The 18,004-nt window shown below is 46.3% G+C and overlaps 1 protein-coding gene across 1 annotated transcript in view; it reads right to left on the reverse strand.

The window, feature by feature from the left end:
- The window catches only part of VPS33A (VPS33A core subunit of CORVET and HOPS complexes), a 36,845-nt gene extending 19,348 nt beyond the window's left edge, over positions 1-17,497 (reverse strand). Inside the window, exons 1-3 of the mRNA XM_038763738.1 lie at positions 17,396-17,497; positions 7,033-7,098; positions 4,041-4,168 (exon numbers count right to left, since the gene is read on the reverse strand). Coding sequence (XP_038619666.1) covers positions 4,041-4,168; positions 7,033-7,098; positions 17,396-17,497 — 296 coding nt within the window. The remainder of the gene's footprint in view (positions 1-4,040; positions 4,169-7,032; positions 7,099-17,395) is intronic.
- Between the last annotated feature and the right edge of the window lie 507 nt (positions 17,498-18,004).

Here is an 18,004-nt window from a genome sequence, read left to right on the forward strand (position 1 = left end):
AACTGGCAGAGCCAGGATTAGAACCCAGGTCCTCTGACTCCTAGGCCCGGGCTTTTTCCACTAGGTGAGTGAAAAGGTCAGCGTCGGATTCTCTGATCAGGACAACCACACGCTGCAAACAACAAGGTCATTCCTTGCTGACAGTCCTCTATAATAATAATAATGGCATTTATTAAGCGCTTACTATGTGCAAAGCACTGTTCTACGCGCTGGGGAGGTTACAAGGTGATAAAGTTGTCCCACAGGGGGCTCACAGTCTTAATCCCCATTTTACAGATGAGGGAACTGAGGCCCAGAGAAGTTGAGTGACTTGCCCAAAGTCACACAGCTGACAATTGGCGGAGCCGGGATTCGAACCCATGAACTCTGACTCCAAAGCCCGGGCTCTTTCCACTGAGCCACGCTGCTTCTCTGTACTCTAGATGATAAGCTCGTTGTGGGCAGGCAGTGTGTCTGTTATAACGTTATCCTGCACGCTCCCAAGCGCTTAGCACACTGCCCACAGTAAGCACTCATAAATACGACTGACTGACTGGTTTTGCTGCCGGGTTTGCAGCATTCGGCCCTTTACTCACTTTGGCCCCCTTGTCTCTCAATCCTTAGGAAGCTTCTGCTCCCAATGAGCAGCTTGTCTCTTGAGAGCAGTAGGCCAAGCTGGTCTTTCTGTCTCACCTGAGATGCAGCAATACCTGAGGATTCCATTTACTGTATCCTTAAAATGTTTCTTCCGGCTTCCTCGCTTCCGGTTTTCCCAATTTTAGCCTTCCATTCGGGAGCCGTTGAGGCATCCTGTTGTTCGCTCTCCTCCCATGTCCTACTCAGCACAGATGTGTTGAAGTGAGCAGTGTTTCCAAGCTAGGTGACTGACTTCATTCCAGAACTCTGTTGTGACCCTACTACAACCTAGCCTACTCACATTGCTGCTCGCTAAAATGAACCTACTTCACTATACTTTGATCTCATCTGTCCTATACTTGGATCTCATTTTTAGATTGTGAGCCCACTGTTGGGTAGGGACCGTCTCTATATGTTGCCAACCTGTACTTCCCAAGCGCTTAGTACAGTGCTCTGCACACAGTAAGCGCTCAATAAACACGATTGATGATGATGATGATGATCTGTCTCGCCAGAGACCCCTTGCCATGTGCTGCCTCTGGCCTGGAACCCCACTTGGTGTAGTGGGACCTAGGAGTCAGAAGGTCATGGGTTCTAATCCCGGCTCCACCACTTGTCTGCTGTGTGGCCTTGGGCATATCACTTCTCTGGTCCTCAGTGACCTCATCTGTAAAATAGGAATTGAGACTGTGAGCCCCATGTGGCACAGGGACTGAGTCCAACCCCGTGATCTTGCATCTCCCACAGGGCTTAGTACAGTGTCTGGCACCTTGTGAGCGCTTAACAAATACCATAATTATTAATTACAATTATATTTGACAGCTGATAACTCTCCCCACCTTCAGGACCTTATTAAAATTGCATTTCCTCCAAGAGGCCTTCCCTCCATCCCACTTCTGCATCACCCTAGCACTTGAATTTCCCCATCCTCAGCCCCACAGCACGTATGTACATATCCATAATTTATTTTAAATGTCTGTCTCCCCTTCTAGACTGTAAGCTCCTTGTGGAGAGGGAACATATCTGCCAACTCTGGTGTAGTGTACTCTCCTGAGTGCTCAGTACAGTGCTCTGCCCACTGGAAGCTCTCACTAAATACCACTGATTGACTGACTGGTCTGTTCTGACATTTGATGTCAGCATCAAATAGCCCTTAAGTGACACTGGTGAAACTGCTCAGGAGTGGACTCTGCTGTCCTCGTCTCAGAGATAGAGCACGGGCGTGGGAGTCGGGGGACCTGGGTTCTAATACCGGCTCTGCCACTTGTCTGTTGTGTGACCCTGGGCAAGTCACTTCACTTCTTTGGACCTTGGGTACCTCATCTGTAAAATGAGGGTAGAGATTGAGAGCCCAAAGTGGGACGCGGACTGTGTCCAACCCGATCTGCTTGTATCCACCCCAGAGCTTACACACAGTACAGCTTACAGTGCCTGGCACATGGTGAGAGCTTACCCAATACTAAATTATTATTATGATTATTATTAGATTCATAGATAAGGCACGACAGCACTACAGGTAACTGGAGCCTCAGACCTCACAGATGCCACCCTCTGTTTGACAGTCTCCCCTAGGATGAGCTGGCCTCCTTGATTCATTTTACTTCCCTATTATTGAATCTTTGGTCGGTGGGCTGCTTAGATAACAGAATTCTGTGATGGTATTTAGCTCCGTGTTGCCAGTAGCAATTTTTGGTTGTGTGTATGGCTTCCCTGGGGCAGGCTGACATTTTACCCTGCCTGGTTGACTCAGTGAGGCAGTTAAAATCATATTCATGTCTTCTTGGGTGAATGCCTTGTGCGTGGTTTTCTGCATACAGCAATTCTTGAATTACCGTCTCTAGGACTTTGGATAATTAATGCTCAACGTCCGTAGAGTTGGAAGAGCTTCGTAGATGCGCAGAAGAGTATTCTGACAGGGATGTAGCATGGCCTACTGGAAACACCACACGCTTGGGAGTCAGAGGACCTGGCGTTTATTCCCGGCTTTGTCACTTTCCTGCTGTGTGATCTTGGGCAAGTCACCTAGCTCCTCTGTATCTTGATTTACTCAGCTGTAAAATGGGCATTAAATCCCTGTTTTCTCTTCTACATAGACTGTGAGCTTCATGTGGGACAGGGACTGTGTCCAATGTCTGTCTCCCCCCTAGACTTGTAAACTCATTGTGAGTAGGGAATGTGTCTGTTTATGGTTACACTGTACTCTCCCAAGCGCTTAGTACAGTGCTCTGCACACAGTAAGAGCTCAATAAATGTGTTTGACTATCTACCTCAGTGCTTTCTACGGTACTTGGAGCATGTAAGCACTTAATACCACACTTATTAATGATTAGCAGCTCAATCGAGGTCTCTTATTGCATCTTCCAGTATGGCTGCCTAGAAAGAATTGAAGAGGTCCGGCCCCAAGTGGACTTGGCTGTTTTGGCGATGGGCAGAGGATCGGACAGAGCCCCCTCACCTCTCACCTGGACAGCCACACTGTCACAAAGTAGTCTCAGGACCTTGAGGGACTTTCCAGGGCAGTGAAATTTTCCAGGTAAATTATACAAACCTAGGCAGTAAACACAGATATTCAGCTCTCCTCAGGTCTCTGAAGGATTTTCTTCCCTTTGCCATTCTCTTTCACATTGTCTTTATTCCAATTTGAGAGGCTAAACTAAAACTTTCTCTATCAGTCTATCTTCAAATGACCAACCTGACAGTTGGAAAGCTCTTACTTTGTGCAGAGCTCGGTACGGCGCTGGGTAAAGCTATAAGGTTCTTAATCTTCAGCCCATTCCCCATGTAAAAGGCAGGGGGAGGAGAGATGCAATGAGAAAGAAACAACTGGGCAAAGTCAGGCCCTTTCTAGAATGTAAGGTCCTTGTGGGCAGGAAACGTGTCTACCAAATTCAGTTATATTGTATCCGCTTAGCGCTTAGTACAGTGCACATAGTAAGCACTTAATAGGATTGACGGATGGATTCAAAGACAGTTCAATCCCCCCCAAAAGCGGGAATGCTCCTTGGAGGGAGTATTTGTTCAGTGCTTCCTATTAGCCAAGGACTGTATTAAGTGCTGGGTTGGATACAAGCTAATCGGGTTGGACACAGTCCTTGTCTTACAAGGTGAGCACGGTCCAAGTAGGAAGGAGGAATGGGGATTGAATCCTCATGTAACAGGGGAGGAAACTGAGGCACAGAGAAGTTAAATGATTTGTCAATGGCCACACAGCAGGCAAGTGGCAGAGCCAGGGGTAGAACCCAGGTCCTGTGACTCTCAGGCCCGAGCTCTCTTCAGTATGTCATGTTAAATATATATTAGAGAGGTTAGTGGAAGGCTCTGCCAGGATCTTTCCCGTAATCAAATTCTAAGAATTTCCGGCTCCTTCTTTCATGAGCTCACTTTTCAATTCTCCTCCACGCCAAAAAAAAAAAAAAAAAAAATACCTGAGCACATTTTCAGCAATTATGTCCATCAGCTCTAGCTTGGGTCTGACAAAGAAGATAATGTTCTTGACATCAGCGGCAGGCAGTCGATTTCCCTTAAGGGTGAACATTTTTTCCACCTCATGCTCCTAGGACAAATACGAAGACATTATAACTGAAAGACTGGAGTTGGAATTTAATGTGCTCTTTGGAGTCCTACTTTTTTTAAAAGTAGTATTCACTAAGCCTGGAATGCCCTTCCTCCCCAGCCAGTTTTCCCTCACAATCTCCCCAACCCCCATAAATTCTCTCCCCAACTCACATTCACTCTCTCATCATTCCAGGGCATCTCTCGCAAAGAGATGTTCTTTTTTCAAATAGTATTTGTTCAGTGCTTACCATGTGCCAGGCACTGTACTAAACACCTGGTAGATATAAGACTGAGCCCCTTCCTTCCTCTCCCCCCATCCCCCTCTCCATCCCATCTTACCTCCTTCCCTTCCCCACAGCACCTGTATATATGTATATGCTTGTACATATTTATTACTCTATTTATTTATTTATTTTACTTGTACATATCTATTCTATTTATTTTATTAGTATGTTTGGTTTTGTTCTCCGTCTCCCCCTTTCAGACTGTGAGCCCACTGTTGGGTAGGGACTGTCTCTATATGTTGCCAACTTGTACTTCCCAAGCGCTTAGTACAGTGCTCTGCACACAGTAAGCGCTCAATAAATATGATTGACTGATTGATTGATAAGGTAATCAGATTGGACATATTCCGTGTCCCACAGAGGGCTCACAGTTTTAATCCCCACTTTACAGATGAGGTAAAATGGGGATTAAGACTGTGAGCCTCATGTGGGACAGGGAGTGTGTCCAACCTGATTAGCTTGTTGCTCACCTCTCTGTCTTCATCTCAGGGATGCTCTGGGGATGTCACTCCCGTCCTCAAAAATCTCCAGTGGTTGCCTATCAACCTTTGCATGAAGCAGAAACTCCTCCGTATTGGCTTCAAAGCTGTCCATCACCTTGCCCCCTCCTACATCACCTCCCTTCTCTCCTACAGCCCAGCCCGCACCCTCTGCTCCTCTGCCGCTAACCTCCTCACCGTGCCTCGTTCTCACCTGTCCCGCCGTCGACTCCCGGCCCACATCCTTCCCCTAGCCTGGAATGCTCTCCCTCCACAGAACCGCCAAACTAGCTCTCTTCCTCCCTTTAAAGCCCTACTAAGAGCTCACCTCCTCCAGGAGGCCTTCCCAGATGGAGACCCCCCTTTTCCTCTCCTCTTCCTCCTCCTCTCCCCACTGCCCCTACTCCCTCCCTCTGCTCTACCCCCTTCCCCTCCCCACGGCACTTGTGTATATTTTTACATATTACACTATTTTATTAATGATGTGTATATATCTATTCTATTTATTCTATTCTAGAATATTGTGTATTCTATTTATCTATTTTGAGTCTATTGATGCCTGTCTATTTGCTTTGCTTTGTTGTCTGTCTCCCCTCAGTTAGGCTGTGAGCCCATTGTTGGGTAGGGATTGTCTCTATCTGTTGCCAACTTGTATTTTCCAAGCGCTTATGCTCTGCAAACAGTAAGTGCTCAATAAATACGGCTGAATGAAGAATGACTACGACTGACTGAATGAATGAATGAAATACGACTGAATGAAGCCTCAGCGCTTAGAACGGTGCCTGGCACACAGTAAGCGCTTAACCAATGGCATTATTATTATTATGATCACCATTAAAGAAGGCAGCAGCACTTGGTAGGGAGGACTGGGAGCCACACACCGGGTCGGCAGCGGCCAAGCTGCGTGACCCAGAGAGCTGCAAACTAGAGGCTTGGTATGGTGGAGAGCAGGAGTGGTGTGAACAGCAACCGGGTGTTCAAGTGGCAAGGGGGTGGACAGCTGGCGTTCCCGGGGGACAGAGTGGGGCAGTGATGGGCAGAAGAAGGCCTTGTCAGGAGCCAGAGAGCCAGGGGTGGGCATGTTGAGGCCCCGCCTAGCCCGACCTCACACAGCTGGTGGCTCTGCCCACTGCTGAAAAGCCTGGGGTGCGGGCACACTGCTCCCATGGAGCCAAAATCATAAATAATAGAGCCCAGTGGATGATCCACACAGCAGCTCACAAAGAGGTGAACGTTTGACTTGTCTACTCCTGCACAGGACCGTCGGTCCGCTGCAAACTCCTTACGGGCAGGACATGCGCCTCGCAACTCTGTTGTACTCTCCCAAGGGCTCCAAAGTAAGTGCTCCATAAATGCCACTTTTTCACTTGGACAACCACTCTAGTTACCAATGAGGCAGCAGCATTGATAGGAAGGGCAATGTTTCATAGAGATTTAATGTTAATAGCACAATGAATGGAAGAACAAAAGACTTCAAAATACTTTGTGGAAGCAACAATATAAAAGTCCATCATGAAATCAAAGATCATACTGTCACGGAAAAATACGGACTCATGGTTCCATACTGCTCCCAAACCCAGTTAACCCTGGATTTTTTTTAATGGGATTTGTTAAACACTTACTATGTGTCAGGCACTGTACTAAGTGCCGGGGCGGATGCAAGATAATCAGGTTGGACACAGTCCACTGTCCTACGGGGGCTCACCTTCTTAATCCCCATTTTACAGCTTAAAAAGGGGAGGGAGGTGTTGCTGGGTTTCTTCTCTTTGCCTGTGCCATGCACGGGCCCACAGGAAGACTTACATTTGGTTCAATCAATCAATCAATCAATCAATCAATCGTATTTATTGATTGCTTGTTCGCACGAGAATGAGGGCTGGAGGGGAGAACTCTCTACATCTCTCCCTGAGGTGATGACAGAGAGGAGAGCAACAAGCAAGTCCCGGGGAAGGGGGAAAAATGTTTGCAACAGCACAACTGCCCAGACTTTAATCAACAGTTAAGATATTGCAAATCTGACCTATCTGGCAAGGCTTCATCACAGTCGTGGACCAATATCTCAGTAGTCATAGCCCAGACAAATCCTGGGGAACACTTACCTTTAAAAGAGAATACTGCGCAATTAATCCAAATGGTCCTGTTAGGTATTCGTCCCAAACTATTGCCTGTAAAGAAGGAGAAGAATTCAAATTACTACAGTTTCCATTGAAAATCTGTGGCATTTGCAGTTACTATGCACCAATCTCTGGGGTAGATACAAGATTAGGTAAGGAACATGTCTAGCAATTCTGTTGCATTGTCCTCTTCCAAGGGCTTAGTACAGGGCTCTGCACGCAGTAAGTACTCAATAAGTATCAATGACCGATAATCAGATTGGACACAGTCCCTGTCCCACATGGGGCTCACAATCTAAGAAGGTTGTAAACATTTTCTTAGAAATCCCTAGATTTAAACCTCGAGCTATAAACTACTACCAATAATAACTGTGGTATTTGTTAAGTGCTTACTGTGTGCCAGGCACTGTACTAAGCATTGGGGTGGAGACAAGCAAATATGGTTGGATACAGTCCCTGTCCCACCTGGGGCTGTCTTGGATACAGTCCCTGTCCCACCTGGGGCTCAGTCTTAACCCCCATTTTAAAGAGGAGGTAACTGAGGCACAGAGAAGTTACGTGACTTGCCCAAGGCCACACAGCAGACAAGTGGTGGAGCTGGGATTAGAACCCATTACCTTCTGACTCCCAGTCCTGGGCTCTATCCACTATGCCATGCTGTACTAAAATGCCTGTATAAACTCTAGTACCTTATAGCTCTCAAGCAAAACAAAGAGCAAGAGGCCCAGCATTTTGTTTACACATGGACATCATCATCAGGCTCTGATGCTCAGGAGCTGGTACACTTGGCCATAATTTGTTTAGGGGACTCTCTGTTTCCATAGGGTGTTCTTTTCATTATGTGACCCAATATGGCACATGATGTTCCTTTGACCTGTTTAACTGTTGCTCTGTTCTTTCCTAGCGCTAACTCCCTTTGATTAGCAGGTAATAAGAAATTACACCTCTTTCTAAAGTAGAACTTGTACAATCTCTTTTTCTCGCTGAAAGATTCTACTCATTCACAAGTCATTAACGATGAAGGACGTTTATTTGGGTGATGATGACGATGGTATTTGTCAATCAATCAATCATTAATCATATTTATTGAGCGCTTACTGTGTGCAGAGCACTGTACTAAGCGCTTGGGAAGTACAAGTTGGCAACATATAGAGACGGTCCCTACCCAACAGTGGGCTCACAGTCTAGAAGGGGGAGGCAGAGAACAAAACATATCAACAAAATAAAATAAATAGAATAGATATGTACAGGTAAAATAGAGTAATAAATATGTACAAACATATATACATATATACAGGTGCTGTGGGGAAGGGAAGGAGGTAAGGCGGGGGGATGAAGAGGGGGAGGAGGGGGAGAATAGTGTAATAAATCTGTACAAATATATACAGCTGTCAGCTATAAGACTTTGGGAAAGTCACGATTGATGACAACTTCTCTGTGCCTCAGTTACCTCAACTATAAAATAGGGATTAAAACTGTGAGCCCCATGTGAGACAACCTGATCACTTTTTAACCTCCCCAGCCCATAGAACAGTGCTTTGCACATAGTAAGCGCTTAATACCATTATTATTATTATTAAGTGCTCACTATGTGCCAGGCACCATACTAAAGCCCTGGAGTGGATAAAAGCAGATCGAGTTGGACACAGTCCCTGTCCCGTGTGGGGCTCACAGTCTCAACCCCCAGTTTACACATGAAATAACTGAGGCACGGAGAAGTGAAGCGACTTGCCCAAGGCCACACAGCAGACAAGTGGTAGAGCCAGGATTAGTTTCATGAAGAAGACTGCCTGTCTACTTGTTCTGTTTAGTTGTCTGTCTCCCCCTTCTAGACTGTGCGCCCGTTATTGGGTAGGGACCACCTCTATATGTTGCCGACTTGTACTTCCCAAGCGCTTAGTACAGTGCTCTGCACACAGTAAGCGCTCAATAAATACAATTTAATAAATAAATAATAATAACTAGGGCCGTATGAGCCTTGGGACAACCTTGAGTTCTGATGTCCGTGAACATGAGAGTATGTGGGACGGGCTTAAAGCCACAGACACTTCTGGGTCTCCTCACTGTGGGCAGGGAACGTGTCTGTTTACTGTTGTAGCGTACTCTCCCAAGCGCTCAGTACAGTGCTCTGCAGACGGTAAGCGCTCAATAAATACGACTGAAAGAACACACTCGGCTGGTTCTTCCGCTCAAATATTTTTCAACTTGTCCCTTCCTCTCCAACTGTTTTTGTAGTACAAGTTTCTGAAGGAAGACTACCCCACAGGATTAGAACCCCTCTTCAACTAGCTTCCAAAGTATTCTGATCAAAGCACATCATTCCTCTCCTCAAAGCTGAGGAGAGGAAACTGAGGCAGAGGGAAATTAAGTGACTTGCTCAACGTCACACGGCAAGCAAGCGGCACAGCCGGGATACTAATTCTAGGTTTTCTGATTTCCAGGCCTGGGCTCTTTCGGCTGGGCCACGCTGCTTCCCATTAGCTGGCTTCCTCTTTCCTATCCATTCTTTTCTCTGGTTATTCCCCGGCTCTTACTTTTTGCTCCTCCCAAGCAAATCCCCCAACTGTCCCTCTCTCTCGACCCTTCCACTTCTGACACACTGCTTTTGGGGGATTTTAAATGGTATTTGCTAAGCACTTACTATGTGTCAAACACCCTTCTAAGCGTTGGGAAAGACACAAGTGAATTAGGTTGGACACAGTCCCTGTCCCTCATGGGGCTCACAGTCTAAGTATAATATGTTCACATGTTCTTCCCTTGCCGGGAATGCCCTTCCTCCTCAGCCAAAGAAACCCCTCATCATCCCCATCCCGTCCATTCTCACAAAGAGATCATTTTTTTAAATGGTATTTGTTAAGCTCTTATTATGTGCCAAGCACTGTACTAAGCGCCGGGTAGATATAAGGTAATCAGGTCGGACATAGTCCCTGCCCACATGGGGCTCACAATCTTAATCCCCACTTTGCAGATGGGGTAACTGAGGCACAGAGAAGTGATTTGTTGAAGGTCACATGGCAAACAAGTAATGGAGCCAGGATTAGAACCCAAGTCCATCTGACCCCCAGGAGCGAAGAGTGAGGGCTGGGTTGTAGTACGAGCATAGCGAGGTGAGACGGGCGGGGGCAAGGTGATTGAGTCAACAGGCCAACCAATCAAGAAAGCCAACTAGTACCTGTCCCTTATCTTAAAACAAATCAAACTACTGTAATATACACAGAACTCTGAATCCACCATACTCTCAATACACACTGAATAATATTTCAGAACTAAAACAGCTCTCTCTGTGAATTATAAGAGCTCTGTTTTCCCTGATGTCTGTTCACTAATCTGGGGAATCTGAGCTAATTATTCCAAGAGGGAATTATTCCAAGAGTGGGGACCGTCTCTATGTCGCCAGCTTGTACTTCCCAAGCGCTTAATACAGTGCTCTGCACACAGTCAGCGCTCAATAAATACGATTGAATGAATGAAGAGGGAATAAAACTGGCTCCCTTCTTCCAACCCTGAAATTGACCACTAATGATTACCTTGAGCAGGGCTAGATTTTCATCCTCCAATGTTCTCACCACAGATACTGTTCTGGAGAATTTGTGATTGTGACTACCCGTCTATTTGGAGTCTAACAACCTCAACAATTTTATGGAACTCCTATTGTGAGCAGAACACTGTACTAGTCATTATGATTTGTGGCCAGGCACACTGACACACATACTAGACACAGTAAATTCCACCTGCTGTTTGTCCCCCTTTCAAATTCAACCATACTACTAAAAAACACAATTTTCTCAGCGTTCCCAGAACTCTGGCACCCCAGGAATAGCCCGTCAAGATTTGCACTGGCCCACATTTCTCTGTGAATGTGAAATGGGCTTGGGCAGGCCCTGTTTCCCAGCCCTGGGCCTCAATTTCCCCACTGATGCAAGAGGAAAAACGAGACTCAGTTAAATCAGGCCCCCAATGAGCTTAGAGTCTAGCGGGGGAGACAGAAGCATTGTGGCTTCGTGGAAACAGCACAGACTTGGGAGTCAGAGGTCGTGGGTTCTAATCCTGCTTTGCCACTTGTCGGCCATGTGACTTTGGGCAAGTCACTTAATTTCTCTGTGCCTCAGTTACCTCACCAGTAAAATGGGGATGAAGACTGTGAGCCCTATGTGGGACAACCTGATGACTTTATCTACTCCAGTGCTTAGAACTGTGCTTTGCACATACTAAGCGCTTAACAAATACCATTATTATTATTATCATTGTTAGTTCATTCATTCAATTGTATTCATTGAGCGCTTACTGTATGCAGAGCACTGTACTAAGTGCTTGGGAAGTACAAATTGGCAACATATAGAGATGGTCCCTACTCAACAACGGGCTCACAGTCTAGAAGGGGGAGATAGACAACAAAACAAGTAGACAGGTGTCAATACTATCAGAATAAATGGAATTATAGCTATATGCACATCATTAATAAAATAAATAGAGTAATAAATACATATAAATATACACACAAGTGCTGTGGGGAGGGGAAGGAGGTAGGGAGGAGGGGCGATGGGGAGGAGGAGGAGAGGAAGAAGGGGGAGCGCTCAGTAGGGCTTTGAAGGGAGGATGAGAGCTAGTTTGGTGGATGTGTGGAGGGAGGGCATTCCAGGCCAGGGGAAGGACGTGAGCCCGGGGTCGACAGCAGGACAGGCGAGAACGAGGCCCGGTGAGGAGGATAGCGGCAGAGGAGCAGAGTGTGCGGGCTGGGCTGGAAAAGAAGAGAAGGGAGGTGAGGTAGGAGGAGGTGAGGTGATGGAGAGCCTTGAAGTCGAAAGGGAGGAGTTTTTGCTTGATTTGAAGGTTGATGGGCAACCACTGGAGATTTCTGAAGAGGGGAGAGACACGCCCAGAGCATTTCTGTGGAAAGATAATCCAGGCAGCAGAGTGAAGTATAGACTGAAGTGGGGAGAGACAGGAGGATGGGTGATCAGAGAGGAGGCTGATGCAGTAATCCAGTCAGGATAGGATGAGAGATTGGACCAGCAGGGTAGCGGTTTGGATGGAGAGAAAAGGGTGGATCTTGGCAATGTTGTGGAGGTGAGACCAGCAGGTTTTGGTGACAGATTGGATGTGTGGGGTGATTGAGAGAGCAGAGTCAAGGATGAGTCAAGGATGACACCAAGGTTGCGGGCTTGTGAGACAGGAAGGATGGTAGTGCCGTCCAAGGTGACGGGAAAGTCAGGGAGAAGATAGGGTTTGGGAGGGAAGATAAGGAGCTCAGTCTTGGACATACTGAGTTTTAGATGGTGGGCAGACATCCAGATGGAGATGTCCTGAAGGCAGGCGATACGAGCCTGGAGGGAGGGAGAGAGAACAGGGGCGGAGATGTAGATTTGGGTGTCATCAGCTTAGAGATGATAGCTGAAGCTGTGGGAGCAAATGAGTTCACCAAGGGAGTGAGTATAGTTGGAGAACAGAAGGGGACCAAGAACTGATCCTTGAGGAACCCCGACAGTAAGGGGATGGGAGGTGGAGGAGTCCACAAAGGTGACTGAGAATTAATAGCCGGAGAGATAAGAGGAGAACCAGGAGAGGATGGAGTCTGTGAAGCCAAGGCTGGATAGTGTGTTGAGGAGAAAGGGGTGGTCCACAGTGTCCAAGGTAGCTGAGAAGTCGAGGAGGATTAGGATAGAGTAGGAGCCATTGGATTTGGCAACAAAGAGGTCATTGGTGACTTTTGAGAGGGCAGTTTCGGTGGAGTGTAGGGGACGGAAGCCAGATTGGAGGGGGCCTAGGAGAGAGTTGGAGTTGAGGAATTTGAGGCAGCGAGTGTAGACAGAGTTTGGAAAGGAAGGGTAGGAGGGAGATAGGGCAATAACTAGAAGGGGCAGTGGGGTCAAGAGAGGGTTTTTTAGGATGGGGGAGACATGGGCATGTGTGAAGGCAGACGGGAAGGAACCAGTGGAGAGTGAGCGGTTGAAGATGGAAGTAAGTGCTGTGGGGCTGAGGGAGGGATAAATAAGGGTGCATAACCTAGTGCAAGGGCAACGAGTGTGGCTTAGTGGATAGAGCAACAACCTAGGAGTCAGAAGGACCTGGGTTCTAATCCCGACTCTGCCGCTTGTCTGCTGTGTGACTTTGGCCAAGTCACTTCACTTCTCTAGGCCTCAGGTCCCTCAGCTGTTAAACTGGGGATTAAGACTGGAAGTCTGATTAGCATGTATCTACCCCAGTGCTTGGCCCATAGTAAGTGCTTAACAAGTACCATAATTATTATTATTATTACTAAAGAGACTTTGCAACACAATCCATGGAATTAATTGAGCACTTACTGCATGCAGCGCACTACATTAAGCATCAGAAGAATACAACAGAGTCGGCGGACACATTCCCTGCTCACAACATGCTTACGACGCTGAAGAGTGGTCAGTACAATCAACCAGTGGTATTTATTGCTTCCTATATGCAGAGCACTGTCAACAATAATGTAAAAACGAGAACTAGAGCAGTCAACAGTAACATAAAAAAGAGAACTAGAACAGTGTGGGAGTCAGAGGGCCTAGGTTCTAATCCCCCCTTCACCACTTGTCTGCTGTGTGACCTTGGGCAAGTTGCTTGGCTTCTCTGTGCCTCAGTTGCCTCATTTGTAAAATGGGGATTAAGACTGTGAGCCCCATGTAGGACATGGACTGCGCCCCACCCTGTTTGCTTGTCTCCACCCCAGCACTTAGTACAGTGCCTGACACATAGTAAAAGCTTATCAAATAACAAAATGAATAATAATAATAATAATAATTATGGTATTTGTTAAGCGCTTACTATGTGCCAAGCAGTGTTCCAAGCGCTGGGGTAGATTCAAGGTAATAATGTTGTCCTATATGGGGTTTACAGTCTTAATCTGAATTTTACAGATGAGGTCCTGAGGCCCAGAGAAGTGAAGTGACTTGCCCAAAGGTCACACAGCAGACAAGTGGAGGAGCAGGGATTAGAACCCAAGTCCTTCTGACATCCAGGCCCGTGTTCTTTCCACAGAGCCCTGCTGCTTCTCATGAATTATCAATTCATTCATTATTCAATTGTATTTATTGAGCGCTTACTGTGTGCAGAGCACTGTACTACGCGCTTGTGAAGTACAATAATAATGATGGTATTTGTTAAGCGCTTACTATGTGCCAAGCACAAGTTGACAACCGGTAGAGACGATCCCTACCCAACAATGGGCTCGCAGTCTAGAAGGGAGGAGACAATGGAACAAGACAAGTAGACAGGTGTCAAAACCGTCAAAATAAATAGAATTATGGCTATATGTTCATTAGTAATAAAATAGAGTAATAAATATGTACAAGTATACACAATGAATGATGATGATGAAACTATAAAAAGGTCACAGAACAGAGGGGCGAGCGAAGGCCTTGGGCCCCTCCGGGCAACTGCAGGAGGCTGAGCCGGAGGACAAGTCAGCTGGTCCGATCCGGTCCGATTCATATGTTCATTCAATAGTATTTACTGAGCACTTACTGTGTGCAGAGCACTGTACTAAGCACTTGGGAAGTATAAGTCGGCAACATATAGAGACAATCCCTACCCAACAACGGGCTCACAGTCTAGAAGGGGGGAGACAGACAACAAAACATGTGGACAGGTGTCAGAGTCGTCAGAACAAACAGAATTATAGCTATATGCACATCATTACCAAAATAGAGTAGTAAATATGTACCAGTAAAATCAATCAATCAATCAATCGTATTTATGGAGCGCTTACTGTGTGCAGAGCACTGTACTAAGCGCTTGGGTAGTACAAGTTGGCAACATATAGAGACGGTCCCTACCCAACAGTGGGCTCACAGTCTAAAAGGGGGAGACAGAGAACAAAACCAAACATACTAACAAAATTAAATAAATAGAATAGATATGTACAAGTAAAATAGAGTAATAAATATGTACAAACATATATACATATATACAGGTGCTGTGGGGAAGGGAAGGAGGCAAGGTGACAGGATGGAGAGGGGAGGAGGGGGAGAATAGAGTAATAAATCTGTACAAATATATACAACTGTCAGCTATAGGGCTTTGGGAAAGTCACTTAACTTCCCTGTGCCTCAGTTACCTCAACTATAAAATAGGGATTAAAACTGTGAGCCCCGTGTGAGACAACCTGATCACTTTTTAACCTCCCCAGCACTTAGAACAGTGCTTTGTACATAGTAAGTGCTTAATACCATCATTATTATTATTATTATTATTATACAAGTGCTGTGGGGAGAGAAAGGAAGTAGGATGGGGGGATGGGGAGGAGGAGAGGAAAAAGGGGGCTCCACACTAATTCATTCATTCAATCATAATTATTGAGCGCTTACTGTGTGCAGAGCACTGTACTAAGCCCTACCCAACAAGGGGCTCACAGTCTAGAAGGAGAAGACAGACAACAGAACAAGTAGACAGGTGTCAAAACCATCAGGCACTTAGTACAGTGCTCTGCATTCATTCATTCAATCGTATTTATTGAACGCTTACTGTGTGCAGAGCACTGTACTAAGCGCTTGGGAAGTACAAATCGGCAACATATAGAGACGGTCCCTACCCAACAATGGGCTCACAGTCTAGAAGGGGGAGACAGACAACAAAACAAAACATGTGGACAGGGGTCAAGTCATCAGAATAAACAGAAGTAAAGCTAGATGCACATTATTAACGAAATAAATAGAATAGTAAATATGTACAAAGAAAATAAATAGAGTAATAAATCTGTACAAATATTCATTCAATTGTATTTATTGAGCATTTACTGTGGGCAGAGCACTGGACTAAGCGCTTGGGAAGTCCAAGTTGGCAACATATAGAGACGGTCCCTACCCAACAACGGGCTCACAGTCTAGAAGGGGGAGACAGACAACAAAACAAAACATGTGGACTGGTGTCAAGTCATCAGAATAAATAAAAGTAAAGCTAGATGCACATCATTAACAAAATAAATAGAATAGTAAATATGTACAAAGAAAATAAATAGAGTAATAAATCTGTACAAATATTCATTCAATCGTATTTATTGAGCGCTTACTGTGGGCAGAGCACTGGACTAAGCGCTTGGGAAGTCAAAGTTGGCAACATATAGAGACGGTCCCTACCCAACAGTGGGCTCACAGTCTAGAAGGGGGAGACAGACAACAGAACAAAACATGTGGACAGGTGTCATCAGAATGAATAGAAATAAAGCTAGATGCACATCGTTAACAAAATAGAATAGTAAATATGTACAAGTAAAATAAACAGAGTAATAAATCTGTACAAATATTCATTCAATCGTATTTATTGAGTGCTTACTGTGTGCAGGGTACTGGACTAAGCGCTTGGGAAGTACAAGTCGGCAACTTATAGAGACGGTCCCTACCCAACAACGGGCTCCCAGTCTAGAAGGGGGAGAAAGACAACAAAACCAAACATGTGGACAGGTGTCAAGTCATCAGAATAAACAGAAGTAAAGCTAGATGCACATCATTAAGAAAATAAATAGAATAGTGAATATGTACAAGTAAAATAGAGTAATAAATCTGTACAAATATTCGTTCAATCGTATTTATTGAGAGCTTACTGTGGGCAGAGCACTGGACTAAGCGCTTGGGAAGTACAAGTTGGCAACATACAGAGACGGTCCCTACCCAACATTCAGTCATTCATTCAGTCGTATTTATTGAGCGCTTACTGTGGGCAGAGCACTGGACTAAGCACTTGGGAAGTCCAACTTGGCAACAGAGAGAGACAATAAGGGGCTCACAGTCTAGAAATATACAACAAATATACAGATGTACAAATATACGCAAGTGCTGGTCTATTTATTTTATTTTGTTAGTATGTTTGGTTTTGTTCTCTGTCTCCCCCTTTTAGACTGTGAGCCCACCGTTGGGTAGGGACCGTCTCTAGATGTTGCCAATTTGTACTTCCCAAGCGCTTAGTACAGTGATCTGCACACAGTAAGCGCTCAATAAATACGACTGAATATCCCCCTCTCCATCCCCATCTTACCTCCTTCCCTTCCCCACGGCACCTGCATATATGTTTGTACATATTTATTACTCTATTTATTTATTTTACTTGTACCTATCTATTCTATTTATTTCATTTTGTTAGTATGTTTGGTTGTGTTCTCTGTCTCCCCCTTTTAGACTGTGAGCCCACTGTTGGGTGGGGACTGTCTTTCTATGTCGCCAACTTGTACTTCCCAAGCGCTTAGCCCAGTGCTCTGCACACAGTAAGCGCTCAGTAAATACGATTGACTGATTGATTGCTGTGAGGAGGGGAAGGAGGTGGGGGGGGGGGGGGGCTGTGGAGCTGAGGAGAGGATCCGGTCGGATCCGGTCGGAACCGGCCTCGCCCTGACCTTGCTTCCCGCGCACTTGTCCAGGAACTCGCGCAGCTCCCTGCGCATGGCCTCGCGCAGCACGTTGAGGTTCACCCGCCCGTACGACAGGTGGCTCGCCATCTTGCCCCGGTCTCTCCCCGCCCCCGCCCCGTGACGTCACCGCCGGCCGGAGGCCCGCGCACGTGACCCCTCCGCACGTCGCGTGTCCCCCGCCCGTCGCGTCTCCCCCGCACGTCGCTTGTCCCCTGCACGTCACGTGCCCCCACGCGTCACGCGACCCCCTCCTACGTCACGCGACCCCACCGTGCGTCACGCGCCCCCTCCGCGCGCCACGCCACCCCTCCGTACGTCACGTGACGCGCGCCGCCTGCTCGTTCATTCATTCAATCGCCTTTATTCATTCGTTCACTCAATCAATCGTATTTATTGAGCGCTTACTGTGCAGAGCACTGGACTAAGCGCTGGGGAAGTCCAAGTTGGCAACATACAGAGACGGTCCCTACTCAACATTCATTCATTCCATCGTATTTATTGAGCGCTTACTGTGTGCAGAGCACTATACTAAGCGCTTGGGAAGTACAAGTTGGCAACATGTAGAGACGGTCCCTACCCAACATTCATTCAGTA

This window comes from Tachyglossus aculeatus, chromosome 21 (assembly GCF_015852505.1).
Source record: "Tachyglossus aculeatus isolate mTacAcu1 chromosome 21, mTacAcu1.pri, whole genome shotgun sequence".
NCBI lineage: Eukaryota > Metazoa > Chordata > Mammalia > Monotremata > Tachyglossidae > Tachyglossus > Tachyglossus aculeatus.